The sequence below is a fragment of the Oratosquilla oratoria genome, chromosome 5 (genome assembly GCF_046742065.1).
Source record: "Oratosquilla oratoria isolate Oo_2021 chromosome 5, ASM4674206v1, whole genome shotgun sequence".
Taxonomy (NCBI): Eukaryota; Metazoa; Arthropoda; class Malacostraca; order Stomatopoda; family Squillidae; genus Oratosquilla; species Oratosquilla oratoria.
In genome coordinates this window covers 75969953-75985460 of record NC_134781.1, presented here as the reverse complement: position 1 = coordinate 75985460, position 15508 = coordinate 75969953, and the positions used below count along the sequence as shown (strand labels likewise).

The 15508-nt window shown below is 42.6% G+C and overlaps 1 protein-coding gene across 5 annotated transcripts in view; it reads right to left on the bottom strand.

Annotated features, from left to right (window-relative positions):
• Positions 1-700: 700 nt before the first annotated feature.
• The window catches only part of LOC143025564 (uncharacterized), a 444744-nt gene continuing 429936 nt past the window's right edge, over positions 701-15508 (bottom strand). For 4 of the 5 annotated variants that reach the window (XM_076185440.1, XM_076185439.1, XM_076185442.1 and 1 more), the window contains 4 exons: positions 10737-10990; positions 5947-8049; positions 3531-3767; positions 701-2681 (listed from right to left, as the gene is read on the bottom strand). In XM_076185440.1, the coding sequence (XP_076041555.1) occupies positions 2623-2681; positions 3531-3767; positions 5947-8049; positions 10737-10990 (2653 nt within the window). In that variant the 3' untranslated portion in view covers positions 701-2622. Of the gene's footprint in view, positions 2682-3530; positions 3768-4757; positions 4853-5946; positions 8050-10736; positions 10991-15508 lie in introns of those variants that run through there. The other variant, XM_076185443.1, reaches the window with a different exon arrangement.

Sequence of the window (15508 nt, the reverse complement as noted above, 5' to 3'; positions counted from 1 at the left end):
TAAAAAAATGAAAATTAATAGATAAAAAAAAAAAAAAAAAAATTGTAAACAAAATAGTTTCTACTCTAACCCATTTTTGTCGTGTATATGTGCCTGGGGCTGTAACAGAACCAGTTATGGGTATTCACTAGTGCTGGTCTTGTGAGATGGATGGCATAGATTCATCTCTCTGCAGCCCATTTTCAAAATCTGGCAACTTCCCCACATCCATCTGGTGGTGCACCCCCAGTGGGCTATCACTTGCGCCCTAGACTGAGCCCAAGATCTTTGCCAACTTCAACTTTACTTCCTCTACCTTCTTTCATAAGGAAAATTTATAGTCTGTGACTTCCCCTTCTTCTGCTATTACTTATTCCTAGAGATGGGTCATAGTTAATTTTTGTCACTTTATTTGATATTCTAATGAAGAATAAACCCAAAAGGAAAGGGGCATCATCTAATTTCCCGTAGGTAGTTTGTAGCCATAATGGGGAAATGTCCATCTGGTAATCAATCATTCCATTGCCCTAGGTCTCTCTTGTAGTAGTGCACAAACTAATTTCCACTTAATTTATCACCCATTTGGCCCTTGGATGGGGAACCCAAGTGAGATGACAATCACTCCATGTGTCTAAGAAGTGGGTACTTTATAAAGTTAGCACTCAATTTTTCCGCTCAATCGCTTAAATTATCATACACTGGTATTGAATAAAACATAAAATTACTAGAGAAAAATCACATTTATTTTTTTCTCTCCAAAGTAAAATATTCATCATCCCTCTTTAAGATGTAGAAAAATAGAAACTTCCAGTGTGTAGATTACAAGTTTCTGTAACATGGGTGCATTCAGAATTCACTCTTGGTTTACCTTAACACTGATAGGAATCTCACTGACTAAACGTAAAAGGGACATGTCTAACGGCTCACTGGCCTCTCCATTCCAGGCAAGTCGACTGATTACTCACAGAGAAATGGAGACACCCAAGCCGTCCACCAGGTTGAATTTCAAAATGCAACCAATCAACCTTACACAGACATCAAATCATTGCACTGAAGCCTGGCACCAAAATGATGCCTCCAAATGTATCATTCAATGGGATAGTACCATACTATTATGGTTGTAATATAATAATAATAACAATAATAATAGCAATAATGATCAATAATCAATAATAAGTATGATAACTCTGGGAAGCTTTTCAAAAGGACCATTGGGAAACTGTGGCAGGAAAGAACAAGTGTTTTTGTTTATATTATTTTGTGGAAAAAGTATATATATATTTATATGTATTATATATCTTAGTTCTTTTGTAATATATCACTGTAAAAATGAATGTCATTTTGAGGCAGAATAAGTTCAGTGTCCAACTAGATATTCATCACTGGAGTAAAATAACTTTTAATTCTGTAAAACCCACTTTAAAAACAAAATATCTGAATGAATTACAATTCCAAACTAGTGAATACAATTGCAATAATCTGTCCACCCATTCCGAGTTGAAACTCAATACAACAAGTATCAGCTATACTTCAACAGATATTGATTTTTCACACATACTAATGATATTAAGAATTATAATAATAGTAATGATAAGTGATATTGGTTAATATCACAAGAGCCATTTAAATCCATCCTATAGCCTACTAAAAATAATGCCCACAATGTCACTGACTCAAAGCTAGTCATATGAGCTCCCAAATGAAAGCATCAGTAAATCAAAATACAACTTGCCCTATCTTCTTACACCATTAATTTATGTAATAAATAAATAAACCAATATCATCAAATCCAACCCGACAATCATGAATGAAGTTGCACATAATGATAATGGTCTTTGTCAAAAATGGACTTGGCCTTGACTTAAACCTTTATTAGCATGTGCTTCCTCTTGGTAATAATAAATATCTGTCAAACAACACGTAAACCATATAGGTGATCCTACCATTCACCCACATCAACAACAACAACACAAGAGGAGGCTAGTCTTTCCACATGGAACTCTTGCCTCCTGCTGTTCCTACACTTGAGTCTTCAGCTAACAAAGTGTAACCAAAAGAATTGTTGCTCAAGGTAGCCATCTTTCTCCATCCTCTCTTGGCAGAACAGGCAACAGGTGTGCCCTTGTCGGAACACCAAGGGCGAATAGACTGAGAAAGCCCTGCAACAGCTTTGTTACCTGAGTGTAACCTTCCTGGTTGCTGTGATATTGAACCGAGTACAGCTCCATGGTCATTTGCCTCCCTTTCTCTACTTCACAACTCTTTCTCCAGTTGCTAATGCATCCCTTAAAGATACCCAACACTTCATTCTTATAAATAACCTTCATCATTTTAATGGTTCTTAATATATGGTTACACAGACCACTCCTATCTTATCCAGCTGTATAACCTTACATAATATAAGGTTGCCACAGTCGCCAACATTTTTTATTGCAAAATTCAAAGCCACACCAGTTTGCCATCAAATTCTTGAAGGAAAGGAGGACCGGTCACCTAGACCCCAGACTAAGGGATTCATAGTTATGAACCCTGACTTAAGGATCTTTACTGTCCGACCTATGACTGCATGGACTGAACCTGATGATGAGCATCAGGCAAGCCTTGACCTTTATCTTGGATGTAGATTCATGAAGTGCTTAGCCTTCACACAATGGTTCCTTCCCAAGCATCCTCCCGCTGCTTGGCTGCTAAACGTTTCTTGGCTGTTGGAAGAAGACATTAATAAATTTAGAAAAGTTTAAAGTACTTGGCACTATGGTACAGATAACTTGGAGCCACTATAATACTCAAGCACCCATGTAACCTAACTGCCTCACAATCAGAAGTATGGAGGGAGGTTAAAGACCTGACAAACCTCTTACAGTATCCCAACAAGATTTTTTCAAACAATGGTACAAGCCTATTGACTACATAACTGTATTAAACCTTTGAATGCCAAAACAATAACCACAAGCTTGGAAAATATACAAGTTTCACTGACATGAGCATGCTTAACCATTGCAAGCAAGAATGAAATTTGATTACTTTCTACTCAAAGTCTTAGGCAACACTTTTGAGGTTTTACATGATGATTGCATAGTTTCATAGGTTTCTGCTATCCATTAGAGAAGCACCTTGCTAGTGAAATCGTATAGAGCAATTTTTTCATAGGACAAGGAGTAAAAGGGACGAGAGAAATAGGAATGAAAGGCATATAAAGTATTTTCTCCTATGTCTAGCTACATTACAGATATATAATGATAAAGCTATGAGCACAGCATACAGTGAAAACACTGAAAAATTTACATAGATCCTATACAAAGTTTATACACTGACACAGTGAAAGGTTTATTTTAGTTATTTCACTATGAAGAAGCCTCAATTAATTTTGAACTTAAATTGCTCCACAAGGAGCCATGAAAAGAGGGAAGGAGGAAGGAGTGGTGAATGGGAGTGGAGTGTGTGGGGATGAAATGGGTAGGAATGGAATTATGCCTTTTGACTTTGGCTACCTCCTTTGTAAGGAGAAAAAAGCCCTTGATATATATATGTAAATTGCCAATGGAACTTACCCTTTGCATCTTTGAGCTTCTGCTTCTCTGCCTCCCGCACTTCCCTGGACACGTTGACCTTGAGCCCCAGAGCTCCTGAGACAAGGCGTCTTGCAAGAGCTGCTGAGGTTTCTGGACGAGGTTTGTAGGGAAGGAGGGCCTCTGTGATCCTCAGGGCCTTGGCCTTGGAGGCACGGGTAGCCAGGGTCAAGGGTCGGGTCTTGAGGAATGGGTGGTCAATGTTAAGAGCTTCAGATGCTGTGGAAAAGATATGAAAATTTGTTATATGAATTATCATCAGACATACTGGGAAACATGAAAAACTGGACTATAATTACCAAGTACATACATACATACATATACCAAGGCTTTTTCCCCCTTCCAAGGGAGGTAGCCAAAAAGGGAAAGGCATAAAAACACTCCCACCCATTTCATCCCTAAATACACTCCACACCCCTCCCACCCTCCCTCTCATCTGAGCACCTCATCTGAGCACCTCAACCTGAGCACTACCAAGTAGTATATTCTATAGTTTTTACTTGAACCCAAGACTGGATCACATCATCCAACCACACCATACCCATCTGAAAACCCATTCACTGTCCCTTCCATCTTAGATCCTCAATGATGGTCATCTCTGCTCCCCAGCCCCTACACTACTCTGGGCTAAAGGCCAATGCAACAAGACAGAGCACTTCTGCAACAGGATCCAAAAGCTGGAGCTGGTTTACACCTTGTCCTTCATTATGTGGTAACCCTCCTTCCCTCATCCACTGAACATAGTTATGGAACAGACAACATCCCTAACAGCCATGCCATTTCCCCATCCATTTCTATCTCCTCTACAATTCCTCCTATCTTTTGTACTCTCTTTTTTGCTCCTTGCATTCAATACTCCCTTCAACACATCCATCTAGGTAGTTCCATGTCTATCATCACCTATCAACCCCAGCCATACAGTTATCTAACCTTCTCTTAAAACAACTAATATTTTCAGCACTCACAACATGGTTATTAAGTCTATTCCATTCCTTAACCACTTAGTTGGTATATCAGTTGTTGTTGTTGTTGTTGTTGTCGTTCCCTAGACTGTCTGTCCGAGCAGTCCCGTCTCCCCAATGAATGCCACAGCCAAAACTGGGTTTTCCCACAAATCCTTTATAGAGTGTATGTTGTGTTGTTTGCGTGCATGATTGTGTATAATGCAGTCTTCCATTATGTGTTGTATGGTATGGGGTGAAGTGTTACATCCTGGGCAGCTGTTCACAATGCGGTCATCCAGCCTCTTCTGGTAGCTTAGAAGTGCTGTGTGGTGGCCGTACTGCAGTCTGGCCAAGTGGACTCTGTCATTTCGTGGGAGAGAGGATTCAGAAGGGTGGATATCAGGGGGTCTGGCATGCAGCAGTGTGTTGTCTTTCAGTGTGTTAATGGAGCGGTGAGTGATATGATTATGAATATGTTTCCGGAGGCTGGTATTTGGTGGTTGTGGAGGAAGAGAAGAGAGTATTTGTGTGTAATAAAGGTCTTTGGGTGTTGTTTTAATGTTTTTTGGTGTGTGTAGGTGTTCTGCTATGTAGTGTAGCAGGTGTGATGTGTTTGTGGTGGCTGCGGCAAGTGTTTGTGTGCCTCTCATGTCGAGGTGGTCCTTGACTTTGAGGACTTTTGTTTCATGGTGTAAATGGTCTGTAGGTGTTGTATTTGTGCAGCCTGTAATTGTTTTTAGGGCTTTGTTTTGTATGATTTGAAGGGTGTTGTGGTGTGTCTCACTGAGATTAGGAGCCCATGCAGGACTCGCATAATTCATCACTGAGCGTATGCATTGTTTGTATATTGTTATATTAGTTTCTTTGTTTTGTCCAAATGTCGTTCCAGTCTAGGTGTGCATTTGTTTTTTATGTTTGTGATGTGTTGTTTGAAAGACATGGATGTATCGTATGTTACACCAAGAATTTTCGGTGTGTTTGTGTGTGGTATTAGAGTGTTGTTGATGTAGAGATGAGGTATGTATTTGTGTTCTATTGTCCAGTTGGTGAGAAGTGTTGCTGTAGATTTGGTTGGAGCTATTTTGAGTCTGTTTGTGATGAACCATGTGTTGAGTGTATCAAGGTATGGCTGGATTATTTCTGCAGCTTTGTCTGTGTTACGATGTGTGCATGTGATTGTTATGTCATCTGCGTATGAAGAGATTTGTATTTCTGAGGTGTCTGGTGTGGGTAAGTCATGCATGTATAGATTAAATAGTGTGGGGGATAGAACTGAGCCCTGTGGTACTCCATTCTTAATGTTTCTGATGGTATATCAGTTCTTGCCTATTGTTGGTCTTCCCCTCAAAAGGCCTGCCTCTCAATTGAATAAATATGCCAGAGTGAATTTCATAGTTTGTCATCATGATTAAAAGGTTATACAACAGTAATGTTAACAAGAAAACAGTACATACCGATGAGGGCAGTAGTGAAGACTCCAAGGGCATGGGTGTCATCTACCCACTTGATATCAAAGCCTGTATTCTGGAAGTTTCCAAAGATACTTAGGAGGTCTTGCGTCTTGAAGGATACTGGAAAATCGTAGATCTCAATAACGTGGGAATACTCCGCATCATTCATGAGAACTGGACTGCTGTCCTTGGCTTGGTAGTTGTAGTAGTCATGCTCTGGCTCCTCAAACGTAACTTTGCCAATGTTGCTGTCCAGCTGTTTCTTTAGCTCTGGGTCCAGACACTCACCAGTCTCGTCATACATACTATCCCATGAATCTTCAACCTCATCAGCCCAATTAAAGGAGAACTTCTTTGGGTTTTTCTTCAACCCTTCCTTGGGTGGTGAGTTTTCTTCTTCAGCTGGCTTCTCCTCTTCTTCCTTTGTCTCCTCTTTCTGTGCATCTTCAGGCTTGGATTCTTCTTCTGCAAGGTCACTATTCACTGAACCACTAGTATGCTGTTCAGTTTCATGGCAGTGCACATCTTCAACTTCATATGCATGGGTGTGAGCTGTTGTGTGAGAAGAAGCATTGGGACTACAGGAACGGGTATCTATGTGGTCATTTTGGTCACTTGTAGACACATCCGGTTCTATGCTAGGCGAGACCCTGTGTTCTTGACTAGATATGACTTGGGTATTACTCTCTACTGTTTGGCTGTTGGGGTAAGTTTGGTCTTGGTTGGCACTTGAGGGTTCAACACGTTCACTTATGTCCGACATAATGGGTGTAAAGTGTTCATGGGTGTCAGGAATAATGTGTGGTGAGGAGTTTGAAGAACAGGAATTATTCAGGGAAGAACAAGGTGTTCTGGAAGGCTGGGTATAACTGTGAGGTGACATGGAGGTGGAGGTTGACTCTTCTATTGATTTGGTGGCCCTGGGGGATGTGTTCTTCGGGGAAGTATTGTTGGCAGTTTGTTCTGTCAGACTCCTCCTCCGAGTGTCACCAAAGTCGAGAGCAACATTGGGTAAGGAGCCAAGACGTCCTGACGGGGGCTTGGCAGAGTTTCTGGAGTGCTGGTAACCTGGGTGGGTGTACCCTTTAGCAGGACTGGAAGGTATGGAATAAGAAGTGTTTACATTATTTCCTCTGTTCCTCCAGTCCAAAGGTGTGTGGTGATTGGAATTACTCTGCTGGTGGTGCTGGTACTGCTGCTGGCGCTCCCTACTGGAGTTCCGACTGCTGGCCTTGCTGTTGTTCCTGCTACTGCTGTACCTGTCATAGTTGTCATAACCTCTGTTGTCATAACGATCACTGTTGTGGTCATAACTACTGTTGTAGAACACCCACTCAGAGGAGCTTGGTGTAGTATTGGGGGTGTTCCTCTGTGGGGTTCTGGATGACTGATCTTTGTTTGACTGGTCATTCAACTGGTCACGGCTCCTGGAACCACGACGCCTGTTCCTACGGTTCTTCCTCGTCCTTGTGGGAACCTGGTCATTGGGGAGAAGGACATTCTCCTTGCTGTGAACAGAATCAAGGTCACGCTTGGGCGTGGGGCTCTTACACACATTAGCACCTCCATTGGTGTACCTGCGGTTGTTCTTGGGTGAGGGGGAACTATTGACGGAACTGTTTTCCCAGCTGTCCTGACGGTCCTGGTTCATACACCGCTCAATCAGCTGAAGTGTCTGCTTTGAGAAAAGCCCTCCTGCAGAGTTCCCTTTGTTGTTTCCATATGCAGGGGTTGACTCACGGCTGAGATCCCGCAAGTCATTGTGAAGAGGAGCTCCACTATGTTCATCCAGGTCTTCATCATATATGGAAAGATGACTCCCCTGCTGGTTCCTGTTATTGTACCTATTTCGTCCACTGGACTCAGAGGCTACAGAATAGGCAGGTGAAGGAGGACGTGGTTCCATATCAGGTGTGGGAGCATCGTGAGGTCCATAGCGGCGCCCTTTGGGCACATACAGCCGCTGGTCAGGCCTCTTGGCTCGTGGGCGTGATACTGACGAGGTTGGGGTCGATGTCTGGATGAGGTCACTCTGAGGTGATGGATGCAAGGGGCCATCGCGCCGTGCTGGGGGAGGCCGGTAGATGGCAGCACTCACTCCCTTGCCTGCAAGAAAAGGAAAATATTACTTGTACTGCCACAACAATCAAGTTTTACATATCCACTTAAAAGATAACATCAGCATTGTGGGCATAACAGCAAGTTCATACAATAGTATATCTTACACTGATTTATCAATGAAGTTACATTTGCATTTACGTTTGAGGTCACACTAGCATGTTTTATCCCTAACTCGGTTTAGGTCACATGCTCTCTGATCTACATCTGAAAATGTATCCTCATTTCCTGCATTACAAAACCACGAAAAGTAGTGTTACTTCATATCAAGAAAAGTTAGTAGGTGTTCAAGAGTTGTGCAAAAACGTCAACGTCTGTGTGATCATTAACAATAACAACAGTCCAAATTCGTCTGATCGAATTGGGCAGACGGCGCTGATGATAAGAACATAAGAATGAAGTAGATTGTAAGAGACCACAAAGCCTACACGAGGCAGTTCCATGTTCATGACTACCTGTCATCCTCATCCATAAAGTTGTCTAACCTTTTCTTAAAGCAACTGTTAGTTTCAGTGCTCACTACATGGTTAAAAGCAACTGTTAGTTTCAGTGCTCACTACATGGTTACTAAGTCTATTCCATTCGTTAACCACACTGTGGGTAAACTAGTTCTTGCCTACTTCCTTCTTGAATCTAAATTGATCAAATTCAAATCCATGACTGAGTCCTGCCCTGTTGTCTTATTATGATGATGACTGTTGTTGCTGGGTTCCATTCAAGCCAACCAATGACGTAATCCTTGCTTCACAGGCTTGACGAAAACTTTTCTTTTGACTTTCTTAGTTTAAAAACAACGTCAACCATTGAAGTCTCTAGATGTATCCCACAGAAGGAGGCACGGGTAAGACTGAGTCAATATACATCTATTTTCATCCATTCAACGAAATGACCAAAGGTGAAAATCACTGCCCCCGGCTCAACCCTAGGCTGAAGACTGTTCTGCAAACACATTTCTATCCGGAGACAACCCCTCCGCAACCGTGTCACACGGACACCCTCTCCCCACCCCCCAACCGTGCGCCAACTCACTCCCTCCCCTCCGCAACCCTCTCCTCCCACAAACCGTACTCTATCCCCCCTCCACCCCAACCATACGCCAATCTCTCTTCCCTATACCGTACGCTACCCCCCTCCCCCCAACCGTACTCCCCTCCCCCAACACGTGACCTTGACGGGTGTACCTGCGCAGTCATGCTTGCTTGACAACGAGCTTCCCAGGCCAAGACAATAGCGAAGACGCGGGGCGGAGTCGGGAGGTCCTGCCCAAAGCTTCGAAGTCAGTCTCCTGAGTCATGACATAAAATCTCCAATAAACATTCCTTACAGGCGCTCAGAATAACCCCCTTCAGCACACAGGGTCATCCCAGACGCCGCCCACATGAAGTATCGTCACCCCATGAGATCACACCTAAAGAATTGTCACCCCAGTACGCCGAATAACAACAGTGGAATAAAGATAAGGTTCGGTTAAATGAGGGTTATGTTAATTGTCATCACCCAAAGTATCGTAAACTCAAGATGGCCCACACGAGGAACTGTCACCCTAGGATAGCCCACATGAAGAATTTTCACCCTGTCGAAGTCTAGGGTATTCTTCATGTAATCCAGTACACAACTATCTTTTCATTTTCTTACAAACTTATCTTACCAACGCCCTCCCACATACACCAATCCCGTGCAAGCGGGTGGGCTTTTCGCGGTAGTTTATCCTCCAAAGCTTCGGGTGGAGTCGACAACGACCACCCGCGCGACCAAAAACGAACGCAACTGAAGACGACATCCGATAAGGGGCATGTACCCAAAAACAAAACAAAAAAATGTAGTGAACCGGACGTGTTGACCTATTTATATCGGTTAATTATTACCAATAAATATGAGTGAATAATAAAAACAAAGAACAGTTACCGTAAGAAATAATACAGACAATTAAAAATATAAATATTCAATAATAAAAAACAATAACACGTAATATAAATAATAAGTAATCAACCTCAACCTAACAAGACATTAATGACGCACATTCTCAAGACCCTTTTTCAAGGACCTGTTGATAAAAAGGAATTTCTACTGACCGAGATGTACGTCGGATGGAATCATCACCCCACAGCCAGACTTCAAAACAGATCGACACTTTTATCCCTATTTGGGGGTGCAGCCCGGCAGGGCTGGCATTCGGTGTCCATACAGGACCCAAGATATATCTCAAAGTCGATTATGTATATTCTATTTTATCACGTAGTGAACCTCGCGCAAAGAGCAATCATGATAACGTTTCTTCTCAGAAATCTACGGAGGACAGTTTCCGGTTGCCATGAAGTTGCGGGTTTCCGATCATTAAAACTCGAGGCGACAGCGGCTATGATCAAAAACACATACACATTTACACTACTTCCTGCCAAGCATACACACACACAGTACGGCACTACATTGCATTCTATATTTTCAACTAAAACTGCGTAACGATTCATGTAACTTGGTGTAACTGGTTCATGAAAGTGCACTGTTGTAATATGATCACTATATTAATTCGGAATACTTTAGTGCATTATCAAATCCTAATACAACATCGCCGAGGTATTTGTCTATGTCGGTAACATCTGCAGAATGATACAAAAGCGTCACATAACGAGTTTTATTCCAATCACTTTTGATAACATGTGTTCCACAATTCTTACCTCTTTTCACTTTGTTGTTGATTTCCAAATCAGCCGTCATACTGACGGGCATAACACAACCACTTCTACTAGGACTCTTTCCACTACTTGGGCTACAATCACGAGGTAAACTGTTGCACGCAGATGTTTGTGTTGTGCATTCGCTTGCGACGAGACCTGTACTGGATCTGTGTTCCGATTGGTGCTGCTGCTGAGTATGGTGGTGGTGGTGGTAGGGCGGGTAGTGGTGGATGTGAGTCTGTTCCTCTCGATTCCTGAAAAAAGAAACGTTCTGATAAAATACAATTGTTGATTTAACACATTTGAACACAAGATAAAATCATAAGTATTGAAACAAACTTACAATATTGGGTGAATAATAATGAAAAATGGATTAATAAAAGACAACTGTCAGGGTATGAATTTCCTGGATACGCGCGGGATTTACCCAATGCGTCAGCACTACGTCATAGACAGGTTTGACCAATCGCAGGGCTTAGGACCGCCCACCATTACGTCACGTTCCATTGTACTTTGCATTCAAGCTTTATCACGTCATATATAGTGATGTCACACTAAACGTAGCCAAGGGCAGCCAATTAACACTGTTGATCATCGAAGAACAAAACGTGCGCGACATTACATCACCGCCACCATATCTATTTTTTATAAATTCAATATTCAAACTGATAACAATAATAGTAATAAATATTCGCTCTTTTTAAACTTAAAAAAATATTAAAAGAATAAAAGACAAAAACATAAAATGAACAATATAAGAATGATGCAGAATTCCTGCTACTACGAACCTGGCGCCTGTAGAGATATGACGTCATGGCTGAGACACGCGTATGATAAATTCTCTCTCACACACACACACACACACACATACGTAGTAAGAAATCGAAAATGTAAGACTGCTTCAAATACGTTACGAAGTACAGCGTCCCACACAGATGCGTTACTTTGTGGAATAACTTGTATAAACTAATCCAGGCCAACATCGTAGGTAGATTTATTAGGCAATGCTTGACAAATGGAGACAGCTCCTATCGTGTATACCACGCGCGCGCACACACTCACACGCACGATTGGATGGCGCAGTGGTACCGTTCGTAACCGCTGCTACAGCGGTCCGAGTTCGAATCCCGCCCAGGGTTGAAATAATTTCAATATCGCCGCGCTGCTAGTCGTTACTCCAACTCTCGTGGGCGGCGTTGGGGTTTGTGTGTGCGTGTAAGGTCACAGCATTACCCACAGAGCTCTCTTCCGGGAGGGAAATAGCTGTCGATCACGAGTACAACACGTGATCCAAGACCATGGTGAATCACACACATGCGCGCGCACACCAGTGTAGTTGGCAGTTGACATGATTCCGGTAACGACCTACATACATTCTATCAAACGTTTCAAACGGTTCGTAGGCGCTTCAGTCCGAAGCCATTTTCACGTCGACGTCGTCAGCAACAAATACACGTACGACCTTTCCCAAGATGACGTCATTCTGCACAACTGCGCAGTTTCCTGTACCCTCACACCCAAATGAAATAATTATAATAAAATAACTGTAATAACAATAATAATAAATCTAAGTCATAATAATAATAATAATAATAATAGTAATAATAATAATAATAGTAATAATAATAGTAATATTAATAATAACAGTAATAATGATAATAATAATAATATAAATATAAGGACCCGCTCCCATCCACCACGAGTTGTTTCCCTGCCTCTTATCTTGGCTCCTTGTGGATGAAGGGTCATCCATCTCCGCCTCCTGCCTGCCCGCTCACTGCCAAGATGGGTCAGAAGCGATGCAGCAAGGCACAGCGCATTCACTTGTACAGACGCATGGTCCTATTTCTAGCCAAATCGTAACGTGATATGTTAACATACACGCAGACAACGGTTGGTAACTAATCGAATGAGATTCTCCACCTTTCGGAGTTCCTTTTGCGGTCTGGAGGCCCAACCACCACATCCCATGGGTCCGCCTGTAGCAGAATAAAACTGCCCCTGTGCTGTGTTGTGCTGTGCTAAAAGCGAGCTTAATGCAATGCGCTTTACATAGTTATGGAGTGGCAGCCAGCAAGGACACAATCGAGGCGAATGGTGGCCCCCCTTGTCCACCATTGGGCTACGGCGCGCGCCGGGGACTAATTAATGGAATGCCCCACTTGGGTCCCGGTGGGCAGCAACCAACGGTAACAGTGAACTCCAAGGCGAACACACACACACACAAATAAATAAATGAAAAAAAAAAATGTGTAACGGTATCGATATTGGGTGAAGAAAACGAGATTATACTTCAAACCAGAGGGGCGCCGTTTATGTGAAGTAGATGTGCTTAAGAGACAACTTGCAGTCGCCCTGTCCTTTCGCAGGGGTTTCCCCTTGGGCTCAATAAAACAGAGGGTTAAAACCTTCTCCAGGATCCATACAAATGTAGCTTTCGTTGTGAAGTATCTGGTATATTCTCTTCTTACAACATCCCCCGCCCCCTATGGAAGGGGGTGCCATGGGATTGAATACAATGACAAGGGGGCACCAACGGTACAGCGGGGGCCAATATTAATGTTTAATAAGGTAATCAAATATCTCTCTCTCTCTCTCTCCCTCTCTTCCACACACACACACACACACACACACACACACACACACACACACACACACACACACACACACACACACACACTAATTCCAAGGTAGCTATTCTTCTGAACCTGGTAACCACGCGCCTCCCACCATTAAGAAACCAAACAATACGGGAAGATCTTGAAGATGTTATTCATTCTTATTACAAAGAATATTTTTCAAGATCCAACTGTTATGTTCACTCTTCCCTTCCATAACGTGAGTCTATGGAGCTCCCGCCTCAGTCACTTTCCAGCCTCTTAAGATTTGAAATTCTTAAAAAGGAGATGATTACATATCCTCTCCTCGTTCAATGCTTTATTTTGATTTTGTAATTCTCCCTCTTACCTTTCGTTCGACCAGTGATTCGTTATCATGTATGCTATTTATCCTTTTCTCTTTGTTCTAAGTACATTATAATGAAGAAGGATAGGAAAAAAAACGTAACATGACCACCACCAAGAAAAAACTTGTTTCCCATCTGGGTTAGCAACAAGATGAACGAAACTGCATTACGAAATGTCAATATTTCACAAGAAATGGTACCAAATGTGAACCATAGTTGACTACGTCTTTGCACGAGAGGGGGAAGGGGGGGAGGGGACTACGTAAGCCACGAAGTTTGGCACCCGAAGGCCATCAACGACGAAACGACAAAGGAAGGTTCTCTTCCACAAGGTCTGCTACTCTGGCCATCACAAAGCGGCTGAAGAAAAAACTTGTCAGAACATGAAGCAACGGTAAAAGCAGCACAAGCAGAACAAGGTGGTGCCAAAGCAGCGGAACAAGCAGAACCAGCTGATGCCAGAACAGGCAGAACAAGCAGGACCAGCTGGTGCCAGAGCAGCACTACAGTGCCACTCTGTGTCGCCACGGACGAGGAGAAGAGGCTCCCTCCCCAGTGCCAGGCACTCCACTCCAACTAAATACGATACGTCGGTGCTGGCACCCTGAGCCTGTGTTTTTATGCTCGTGTATAAATCAAACGAAAAAAAAATGGTAAATCTAAGAAAACTGTTCTCCTTCTCCATCACATCCACCTAACACTTTAAGGACTTCGGCGAGTTAACATGACCTTCATTAATACTCGATGCTCTAAACCAAACAATCCAAACCTTCAACCATTAATACTAAATAATAATACGCAAATGAAAGGCTGTTTTTCTAACTAAGTAATAATATTAGTGTGTATATTACGCGTTCGCGTGCACGCACACAGACGCAGACACACACAATCTTCTGTTATCGAACTTCACTGATACAGGGAAAATGATCACACACCAATACAATGTGTTCACAATCAACCGGAAATGAATAATTGCGACGGTGCATTTCAATTATTTCTGTGTGTTGTGTACCCACATCACCTCCGGGAATTGAACATCGCTGTCGTAGTTCATCGCACGATGTACAAGCAAAACACGATTTTATTCAGTTGTTTTTATCCCCCGGGGGAAAGAGATGCCCGTCCCCGCCGGCAGGGCATGCGAACCATGTTCCCCTTTGCTGATAAGTTGTGGGTTCGAATCCCGCACTTCTCTTCGATTCCCAGCAAAGAGTGTTAGTTATCTGACCCAACAGTCCCCAAAGCGCATAATGGAGCACTTTTTTTTTGGGGGGGGGCGTCTTCGGCCGCAGCTACTCAGAGCCTCCTGGCGTGGGCTCCTCACCTTCGCTTTCATTTCAACAGTTCACTACATTGTTGCAACATTTCTTTTTATCGACAATCTATATGTAGACAAAATGGCAACGTCTTCTGAGGACTTATTTTCTCTCAGACCATCACAATAAGTAAGCCACCTACTGCTAAACATTACATTGGAATGTTTTAGGAGCGAGCATGACGCGAGTTTTTCTTTTAATTGCCAGCGAGAGAAATATATTTCTTCGGCATGACGGTTTGGAATGACAACAAAGACAAATGTAAAATAAATAAACAAATATGAAAACCTATGCGCGAATAAAAATGTATATTGACCAGTAGGTCACTCTAGGGCAACTGCTCTCCGCGTTTCTTCTTCACATATATTGTCTGACCTCCTTCATAGATCTATGTGTCAACTTTAGATATTGCCTAAGCGATTCTATTCCGCTAAAAAAAAAAACTCAACCAGATCAATCCCCTTCCACCATGACTGATGACCTTATTCAAC